General features: G+C 64.7%; 1 protein-coding gene across 1 annotated transcript; it reads right to left on the bottom strand.

The window, feature by feature from the left end:
* Positions 1 to 1,060: 1,060 nt before the first annotated feature.
* MISP (mitotic spindle positioning) lies at positions 1,061 to 8,491 on the bottom strand. The gene is made up of 5 exons (XM_081822039.1): positions 8,421 to 8,491; positions 3,299 to 5,048; positions 2,836 to 2,966; positions 1,946 to 1,984; positions 1,061 to 1,389 (listed from the first exon to the last, which is right to left on the bottom strand). Exons 2-5 carry the CDS (start codon positions 4,992 to 4,994, stop codon positions 1,300 to 1,302), a joined length of 1,956 nt encoding a protein of 651 aa, XP_081678165.1. The 5' UTR covers positions 4,995 to 5,048; positions 8,421 to 8,491; the 3' UTR covers positions 1,061 to 1,299.
* Positions 8,492 to 9,792: the final 1,301 nt, after the last annotated feature.

The raw sequence follows: 9,792 nt of genomic DNA, 5'->3' as shown, positions 1-9,792 counted from the left end.
TCAGACTGGGGCTTCCCCACGGACACAGACCTTGCCTCCCCCCTCAGACTGGGGCTTCCCCGCGGATCTTGCCTCCCCGCTCAGACTGGGGCCCTGCCTCCTCCCTCGGCCTGTCTTGCCCTGAGGCAGCCCCCCTGCACCAGCCCTGCCCTCAGGGCCCCCCCCCCGCAGTCCTGCCCCCGCCCAGCTATTTCAGGCCCTTGCCTGCCCCCCAGCCCGCGTGGGCAGTCTCCAGGACGGGTTTCTTGAAATAGCTGCCTCGGTTTTCCCTGCAGCAGCTGCGGAGGGGGGTGGCGGGAGGGGCCTGGAGGCTGAGGCGCCGAGTTAGAGCGCGTCTCACCCGCAGGAGGCGGGTCCCAGCGCTGTCCCTGTGTGTGGAGGGGAAACCGAGGCACGGGCGCTCTGGGGAGCCCCGAGGCCACACAGAGGGCGGCAGCATGGTTAGGGTTGGGATCCAGCGCCCACAGCCTTGCCCAGAATGACACGTTCCCCCAGGAGTGAGCCCAGCACACACACAGAACCGAAGTGACGCCCCACCCCCCCCGCCACCAGGAGGGTCACGCGTGCGGTGCGTGATTGCCGTGGCTGATGCCGCGGGGTGGGCGGTGCAGGGGCCTGGTGGCCTCAGCCCCTCGACAAGTGAGGCGGCTGGGGTGGGCCTGGCGGCCGGGACAGGCTGGCGCCCGCTCCAGCGTCATTTCACGGTGGGCACAGTTGGGGAGTTTGGGGCTGGAGCAGACGGCCCCTTTCAGCCCCTAAATTGGGCCGTTTCGCCACCAGGTGCGGGGCCGTCCCCACGGGGCCCCAGATGCCCGGGATTTGCCGGGCGTGCCACGGGGGTGGGGCTCCGGGGTGGGTGGCACAGAGACCCTGAGATTGGGTGCTCCCCCCCAGACCTGAGGCTCCTCACGGGCCAGGACCAAGCCTCCGTCCTAAGCAGCCCCTCCACCCTCGGACTAGCAGGCACAGTCACATCTGTAGCCGGGGGAGCCGGTCTCCCCCCTTTCTGGGCCCGAGGGTGTTCGGCAAAGCCTCAGAAGCAGAGTCGAGTCGACAGAGGCCCGATTCATCCCCAGCTTTAGACAGAAAGCAGAACAATTTCCCCAGGAAGATAAGAACAGCAAAGAAAACCCTCCCGTCTGAAAACGCGTCCACCTTTGGGATTGGTGGCACGTGATCCGTGGTTGTCCGGTGCTGCATTTCAACAGGGACCTGCGCCCTGAGGGGCAGGGGGGCCTGCGGACGGTCTCAGCAGCTCCGACCAGGCAGGGCGGGGGCAAGGGTGCCCTGTCCCCCGGCTCAGTCCTGGCTCTCACTGGTGTAGATACCAGCTTCCCAGCGCCTCGCCATGGCATTCTTGTGGTGGGTCACTCGCGTGGCTTCCAGGACCTGTAAGAGGAGGCACCGAGTCCCCATCGGGATCCCGACCCCCCAGGCAACTTCCCCACTGCCAGCCTGTAGGAGGCATCTAGAACAGGAAGCAAAGCAGGCCAGCTCCCCTCCACTATTTCAGACCTTCTACCTCTGGGAATAGCACCCAGGAACATGCCAACTCACACCGAGACCCACAGCAGGTCAAGTGCTGGGGTCTGGCACTTTGGACCCAGCTCAGAAATGTATTCCACAAATCCACTGACGTGGCCGTCTCAGATGAGTCCCTCTCCCAGAGAAAATGCCTGTCCCTGTGTGCGGAAAGGAAACCGAGGCATGGGCGCTCTGGGGAGCCCGATCTGCCTCAAACCTTCGCTACCTGGTAAAGAGATGGCACACAGAGCTCGCTCACATTCTGTACCCACGGGCAGGTCCCAGCGAAACCCACCCCAGGCAGCCACGGAGGATCCAAGTGCCCGCACGCAGAAGACGGGCTGGGGGGTGCTCCACGCCCTGGGCAGAGGGCACAGGCGGGGCGGGAAGGCGGGGGCCCCGTCCCCAGCGGCACACTCACCTCTGAGTCGATGTGGTCTAAGGACTTGATGCCGGCATACTGCAGGGAGAGGACACGTGTCAGCCCCCCGCCCTGTGCTTGCGCCACGCCCCAGAGCCCACTGGGCCAGCACGGGCCCCCCGAGTGCCCCGCCATCACCCCAAACTCAACGCCATGCACCGTGCACCCCCCCAGGGACTCCCCTCAGGGATGGCCTGAAGCCCCGTTCCCAAACATCGCCTTCGTAATGAAGACAGTCAGTGTTCGCTGAGCTCTCCCGCACAGGCCGCGCTCCAGGGCTCAAGGGGGCGATCCTAGTGTCCCGCGCACTTTACAGCGGGGGAGCCCAAGGGTCAGCGAGGGGCGAGGGTGTGCTGACGTCCCGTGCCCCGAGCGGCAGGCGGGAGGCTAGAGCCGCTGTTACTGTCCTTATCGTCCGCGGCTGCGGAGACCCCGCCCCGGGGGGAGATGTGGGCTGTGCAGCCGGGTCTGGGCTCAGGTCCCTGCGTGGGAACTCACGAGCCACCTGCCCCGGGGCCGGTGTGACAGGACACGGCTCTAAGGCCCGCAGGCCCGGTGCGTCGGAGGGCCACGCACTTAGTGGAAGGGTAAGGACACCACTGCCACATGGCCACCGTCCTCCTGCAGACTGACGCAGGGGGGCGACCGCAAGGGGGGGCCCCGCGTAGGTGGCCTCTGCAGCGGAAGGCCGGGCGTGAAGAGACAGCCAGTGTACCCACTCTGCACTCGGTGCAGGGGGGACAGGCACAGCCTCCCACAGGGCCGTGAGGGAGGCAGGCGTCAACCCAGGTCACGCCTGAGTCTCCCTCAACTGTCCTGTGTCCCCACAGGGGGTGCCAGACTGCAGCCAGGCCTCGGGGAGTGGGGGCCGGGCCGGGCTCGAGACTCACCCGCTGCTCCCTCTTTTTCCTCTGCTCAGGAGAAGCCTCGGCAGGGGCCTCCGCCGTCCACACCAGGCCTGAGTGCAGGTGGATGGGGCTGAAGAAGTGGGACTCGGTCACCGAGTAGCTGCCCACGATGCCTGTGGGGGCGGAAGGGGCATCAGGGAGGGTCCCTGGGTCCCGGGAAGGCAGAACGCCTGGGAGACTCAGAGTCTCGGGCCAAGAGAGGACACAGCATCTGAGCCGTGTGCCCCTAGAGACCGAGCATCCACACTGATAAAGCAAAAACCCAAGGCACAGTTGACACCTCGGTCCAGGATCTAGGGCGTGAGCTCAGACGGGTGCACAGAGTCGACCGGGGAGGTGGACGGGGTCCCCCAGACGCTCCCCACGCTCAGCCGCTCCTGACCCCCCCACCCTGCTCCAGCCTCTGAGCCCAGAGCAAAGCCGCCACTGCCCGGCCCATCCTCACCCGAAGCTGCGGAGGAGGCCCTGGAGTCCTGGTCACCTCCGTTATTGTCCTCCGTAGGTGGTGGGGAGAAAACCTCAGGGAACAGTGCATTCCGCCGCTCCTCGGCCACCTCCTGCTCGCGCTGCAGGACGCTCTCCACCTCCCTCTCCAGCAGCTCTGACGACTGGGACCTTTGCAGCCTCGATGCCAGGGTCCCCCCCACCTCCCAGCCTCGGACGCGGGGACCCTCAGCCCGCGGGGGCACATCTGGGACCCTGAACCGCAGGGGGCTCAGGTGGAAATACTCCCATCGAATGACACCTCCGTGGGCTTGTGGGCGCCCCTGGGGCGGCTTGGAGCACTCCGGCTTCATGCCTGGGGGGCTTCCAGAGGATTCCAAGAGATGCCTCAGAGACCCTGTGGCCCTTGGAGAGCCCGCAGCCTTGGCCTCATCCGTAGAGAGACCATGGAGCTTGCCATGTGCGTGGAAGGCTTCGAAGTCCAGCCGGGGGCTCCCAGGACGCAGGTACGGCTGGTAGGCATCCGCAGGAAGGCGGCCCACCTTCCTCACCTCTGGGGCAGGGTCAGCCGCGCTGCTGTCTGAGGCCAGGTCCAGGATGGAGTCTGAGCTAAACGCTCTCCTGAGCCCAGACTGGGGAGCCCGGGAGAGCCTGTTGGGTGTGGCCTGCAGGCCCTCCCGCCACCGGTGGTCCTCCTCACGCTGCATCTCCTGCGCCACGTCCCGCTGCACGTAGAGTGACGGGCGCCCTCGGTCCCGCCATGGGGCCGCTGTCAGGCTCACCTTGGTCAGCAGGGGCCTGCTGGGTATCTCCACCAGCTCCTGCTGGCTGTTCTCCCGCTGTAGCCCCCTCTGCTCTCGCAGGTCCGCTTCCCGCTCCTGGGCCAGCCGGATCTCCCGCTCGATGGGGGTCTCCTTAGGGAGCTCCAGGGACCCCACTTGGGAACGGGAGCCGGGGTCATCCGCATCCTGGGCGCCAGATACAGCCGGAAGGCCACAGACCCTCTTCTCTCGAAGGAGCACCTCCCTCTCCTGGGGCTTCAGCGGGACATCACACCCATTGGCCAAGAGCAGCCCACTTGAGGCCTTGGGGGCCTGACTGAGCCCCGGTGGGGCACGGGCAGGGGCCACCTGATCCGGAGGGTGCAGAGGGCCCCCTGCATTGGCCTGCTCCAGACTCAGGAACTGCTGCTTCGCTGCCAGGAAGTCGATCTGCTCCCTGTCCACGGCGCTCTCCTCCAGGGGCCCAGGCTGAGGTTGGCCAGGGCTCCTGGGGTCCAGGTGGCCAGGGGTGCCGTGGAGCGTGGCCACCGTGCTGTTCTTCCTGAGGGCCTGGTGCTGGATGACCGCCCAGCGTTCCTTCTCCAGGTCCCGTGGCCGCCGAGGCTGGGTGTCCCCGGCGTCCAGGCGGCAGGCCTTCACTTCCTCATCCTTGTCACCCTCCCGGAAGGAGAGCATCCACGGGGGTGACCGGCCCGGGAAGGCACGTTGGCTGTAGGACGCCCCAGTCCTGGCTGCATTTAGCTGGGCTTCTCGGTAAGCGGGCCACGCCTGTGGCTTGTCCTGGCCCCAGCCCCTGGCCACCGGCCCCACATCCACCACCTCAAACGTGTAGCTGGTGTCCCCATCGGGGTCCAGGCCAGCCAGGCGAGGCGAGTGAGGGATGCTGAAGATGGGGTATCTGGTCACTCGGTCCATGTCCTGGGGTCTCAGCTCCCCACGGCTCCCTGGGGCGGACGTATTCCAGGCTCGCTGAGGAAGGAAAAGGGAACAAGGGCCAACTGGTCAGAGAGCAGGACACAGCACCTGTCTTGGGGAGCGGCACAATTTCCAGTCCAGTCAAGGGCAAAGTCCTGGCCAAAGGGCCTCTGTGATTGGCTCAGGGATGGGTAAATGACCCGGCCCTGCCAATCAGAGCACTCTACCCTCTGGCCTCTGTGATTGGCTCAGGGATGGACATGTGACCCAACCTGCCGAGGACCTAGAAGCCTGATCGGAGACTTGGCAATTACCGCGGAAAAGCGGACCCTCTCCCAGCTGGGCTTGTTCCGGCTGCTGGGCTTGTTTGAGCTCCTGGATCCAGCCACACCTGGATCCCATTCCTGTACTGACTCGCCAGTCTGCCCCCTGAGTGCCTGACGTTTGCAGGTGCCCCACTCCTGCTGCTGCCCTCGCCGGCCCAGCTCGCCATGGCCAGACCCAAAGCCATCCCCAGAGCGCCTCCCCGGACCCCCGCGAACACGCGCATCCGCCTCTCTTCCAGGGCGCACACTCTGAGGTTCTTTCCTGCTGTGATTTCCTTCATCAGCGGGCCTGACCCTCACTAAGACATGTCATGTGGGGAAACTGAGACTCAGTTGATGTCGGGTGGCAGGGACTCCAGCTCCTGGTTCCCTCCCCTAACCTGCTTAGAGGGACACTGTCCCATCCCAGTCAGTCCGCCCCCTCCGTGCCATAAAGCTAGGACAGGCTAGGGAACACCTTGGACCTTGTCCTGCGGGGCCAGGAAGGCCATCGAGCCTCTGGGCCACACCCCGACCCAGTGCCCTGGAGGGAGGGGGGCTGGCACCCCTTCGAGCACTGGAGTTCTGCTGAGTACAGCTCCAGGAGCCCCATCCCCCAAGGTCACGCACCTGCTCTCGTAGCCCCCTGGTTCCTGGCCTCGCCTGCAATTCTCAAGGCCTTCATCTGGCCTCCGCACAAACCCCCAAACTTCACAGGCATCCCTACCCCAAACCTGGCCCTCCTCCTCCTCCCACAACTCCCTCTGCCTGGAGGACCTTCATTTCTGCTCCTCTACAGCCTTCTTATCTGCAGCCCACACGACACCTCCTCCAGGGAGCCCCCCAAGATTGCCCCTGCCCTTGGAGCCTGTTGTCTGAGCCTCATCTGCTGCCTGGTCCAGCACCCAAGTTAGGCGTCCCCTTTCTACAGCTGAGGAAGGAAGACTGGCCGTTCTCAGCTCTCCAAGCAGCCCTTGTCCCTGTGCCCATCCCCGGTTCTGTCAGTGTTACTGTGTACATCGGCTGTCTTCCAGCCAACTTGCTTGTAAAGGCTGTAGCTCTAAAAAGGAAAATACAGCCCCCCTTGAACTGGAGAAGTGGCATCAAGCACCGTGAAATCCATCCTGGGAACGAGGTTATAACTAGCACGTATCACGTCGGCTTTTGTATGTATCAAATATTGAAACCATACTCGGAAAAACAGTAGTTAAAAAAAAAGGAAGCCTGGGTAATAAACGCCGGGCATGGGGACTGAGCCCCTGTCCCCGTGACCACACAGCCCCCATGGGGGTGTTCTCCCGGAAACTCACAGGGGTGGGTACAGCTCTGAAAGGGGGTAAGCGTATTTGAGACTTGTCTTCTCCCACTGGAGGCCATCAGCCCGGGTCCCTGTCCTCTGGGGGCCCAGACGAGCCTTCCGCACTCCAGCCCCGAGCCCAGTGCTGACCCTGAGGGCTGGGCAGGTCTGTGCCCAGGCCCCGGAGATCCCCAGGGAGGGCAGGCATGGGAGGAGGTGACGCAGGAGTTTGCTGAGTGAGTAAGTGGACGTTCACCCCACAGGATCTATAAGCCACACGGGGCATCAACTCCGGGAAAAAGAACCACCTGCCTGGACGGTGTCGGTCTCGCAGTCGGGTGGGGCGCAGGGGGTGCCGTGGGGACACTGCTTCCTCTTCCGGCCGGGCCATTCCTGCGGGGTGATTCACTGAGGCCGGTGGAGCAGGGCTCGGGCTGGGGCTTGGGCTCAAGGCCCCAGGGCCCCACCGGCTCGTGTCCGGGAAACCCCCTGCTCCCCTCCGGTCTCAGTGTCCACACCTGGACTGTAGGTAGAGTCCACCACGGCACTTGGCTCCACGCTGAGAGCCTGCCGAGCAGTCGTGCCCCATACCCAGTATACAGTAGGTGCCAGCTAAATGCTTCCACGGTGGTTGCTGATATTATTATTATTTAAACCCTGGAGCCACCACTGATCTCAGGCAGGCACCCCCTCTTGCAACACTCAGTCTCCCCGTGTGCGAGCTGGGAGGACGCTGCGCCCACACGGGGCCCAAGGAGGAGCAAGGAAGCCTGGGTGGGGTGAAGCCCAGGGAGGACCCCAGAGACTCCGCACAGGGGAGTGGTAACAGGAGTCACAAAGCCTCCTGCACGGTCTTCCCAGGGCTGCATTGTGGTTGCTCCTCCCAGGACCCTGTGGCAGGAGCAGAGAGAACTGAGGCCCAGGGAGGGGAAGGGGGGCTCACCCGAGGTCCTGAAGCCTGAGCCTTGGCTCCCAGTCAGTCTCCTCTTCCAGGAAGCTCCCCACCCCATTGCTCCTCCCCGGCCCCACCCCGCATCATACCGATACCAGACCCAGCCGAGGTTTATGGCCCCTCATGCCACACGCCTGCTTCCTCATCACCTTTGGAAGGGCTGAGGCTCAGACAGGGCAAGGTCACAGCACGGAGCGTCTCGGGGGGCCCAGTCACTCGGGGCACGGTCCTCCTGGGACCCTGGCTGGGCAGAGTCCCAACGCCTGGAGACCCTGGACTCTGCTGAACAGAGTCTCTGCCCCAGGCCCACAGGCTCCCAGCCGGCCCCTCTCCCAGGCTGAGACTGCCCCACCCACACGCCTGTGTGTCCCGATCCTGGACCCCACGGGGGTGTCACATGCCACTCAAGACCTCCGCAAGCAAGTTTCCAGCCGGCACTGATGAACGTTCCTCCAGAAGCCTCCCGAATTCTCAGAACCAATGAGGGTTTCAATCAGACCCCCTCGTCGGAGGCTCGGGGCTCAAGGTTCTTGGGTTTGGGGACCTGAAGCCCAGGGCAGAGACTGAAGCCCCAGCAAGGTTCAGGGACTGAGCCTCTGCTCCCCCAGGTGGGGGTGGGGCAGGAAGGGTAGAGACCCCCAAGACCTCAGAGACGGCTGGGGGAACAGAGCGAGGGAGGCCCCCCCAGCCCCTGAGAGCACAGCTGGAGGGGGCTGGGGTGGGGAATGCGGGACCCCCTCCCTGCACCCCGAGGATCCCACAGGGGGGCACATGAACCCCTATGCCGGAAACAAACCCCACCCCACATGGGACCCCTGGCCTGCCTGAACTTGTTGTCCGTCCTGCCCCCCACACCACGTCCCCGGCCTCACCTGCTGGCTCCTGGCCCCCAGCAGCTGCTGAGCCTGGCTCCAACTCTGTCCACAGGCACAGAGACACCTGGCGCCGCCCTGCCCACAGGTTGCCAGGGGACAGGGCCCCGCCTGGGGAAAGCTGGCGCACCCCCTCCTCCCTCGCCCCACCTGGGCTCGGGAAACAAAGTCCAGAAGAGGAGGGAGAAAGACGATACCCGGGCAGGGCGGAGGGCAGGCACCATGCCCACTGCACACGGTCCCTCGGCCCCCAGGGCCTCCAGCCCCACGGAGCCAGAACTCATGGAGGCCTCTTTCTTGCTACTGCCAGGCTCTCCAGCACCCCAGAGAGGGGGTGTCACTGCCCAGAGTCACACAGCAGGGCCTGAGCCAGCCCCCCGCCCCCATGCCACCTGGCTCAGCCCATCCTGTAGGGTTACTACCCCAGAGAGCCCCTCTCTGGTGCAGGCCCAGCCTGCCGGTCTCTGGGGGGGCGGGGGGTTCTGCCGGGCCCGGGTTCAAACCCCACTAAGCCTCTCTGAGCCTGTTCCCTCCTCTGAAACGGGGACATTACAGGGCTGGGAGGATTCCCCAGGCCACCTCTACGTAAAGGACCGAACGAGGACATCAAAAGGCCTGAAAACGTTAGCCGGATGGGCAAGGCTCAGGCCCCACAGACGGATGGGGGCACCAAGGCTCAACGTGGGCAGTGGGTCCTGCCTTATTCTTGGCCAAGGACTGCAGGAGCCCAGCATCTCTGGGGAGTGGAGCCAGTGACCCAGTGGTCAGTCTACGGCGGCGAGAGGAGAGGGACACCCACATACAGTGAATGGGGTTTTCATTCCCTGCTCTGGGGCTCTGTCCTGCCTGCCTCATGGCTGGCTCTGGGGACCCTCTGACCCTCTGTCTCTTCTTTCATCAAATGAGAGGACTGGGATTTGAACTGGAGTCCCCCCATCTTATGCAGTCCACCCTATTGCTTATATAGGGAAACTGAGGCCCCAAAAGGGCAGAGACTGGGTCACCCAGCTCGTTGGGACGACTGTGGAGACAAGGACAACCATCCTGCCCCCAGACGGGGGCGGCCTCCCTCTCAGGGTTCATAAAGCCCATGGTATAGAGAGGCAAACTGAGGCGCAGAGGGGACAGAGAACTTCCAAGATCAGCTGGTGAGACAGAAGTGGGGGGTGGCAACCACTGTAAGCCCTCCCCCCGCCGTGCCCCCACCTGTTTCCCGGGGACTGGTTCCTCTGCAGAGCTTGGGGGGGATCCGTGGGGCTGGGAATCCAGCGAGGGGCAGCCTTGGGCGGGGTGGGCTGGGTCAGTTAGCAGAGCCAGTCCTGCCACCACCAGCTGCCCCCTTAGCCCCAGGCCTTACCTACCCAGGTGCTGC

The sequence above is a fragment of the Leptonychotes weddellii genome, chromosome 1 (genome assembly GCF_054177405.1).
Source record: "Leptonychotes weddellii isolate Sample4059 chromosome 1, ASM5417740v2, whole genome shotgun sequence".
NCBI classification, from domain to species: domain Eukaryota; kingdom Metazoa; phylum Chordata; class Mammalia; order Carnivora; family Phocidae; genus Leptonychotes; species Leptonychotes weddellii.
Note: the sequence above shows the minus strand (reverse complement) of the source record. Positions and strands in the feature narration are given on the sequence as shown.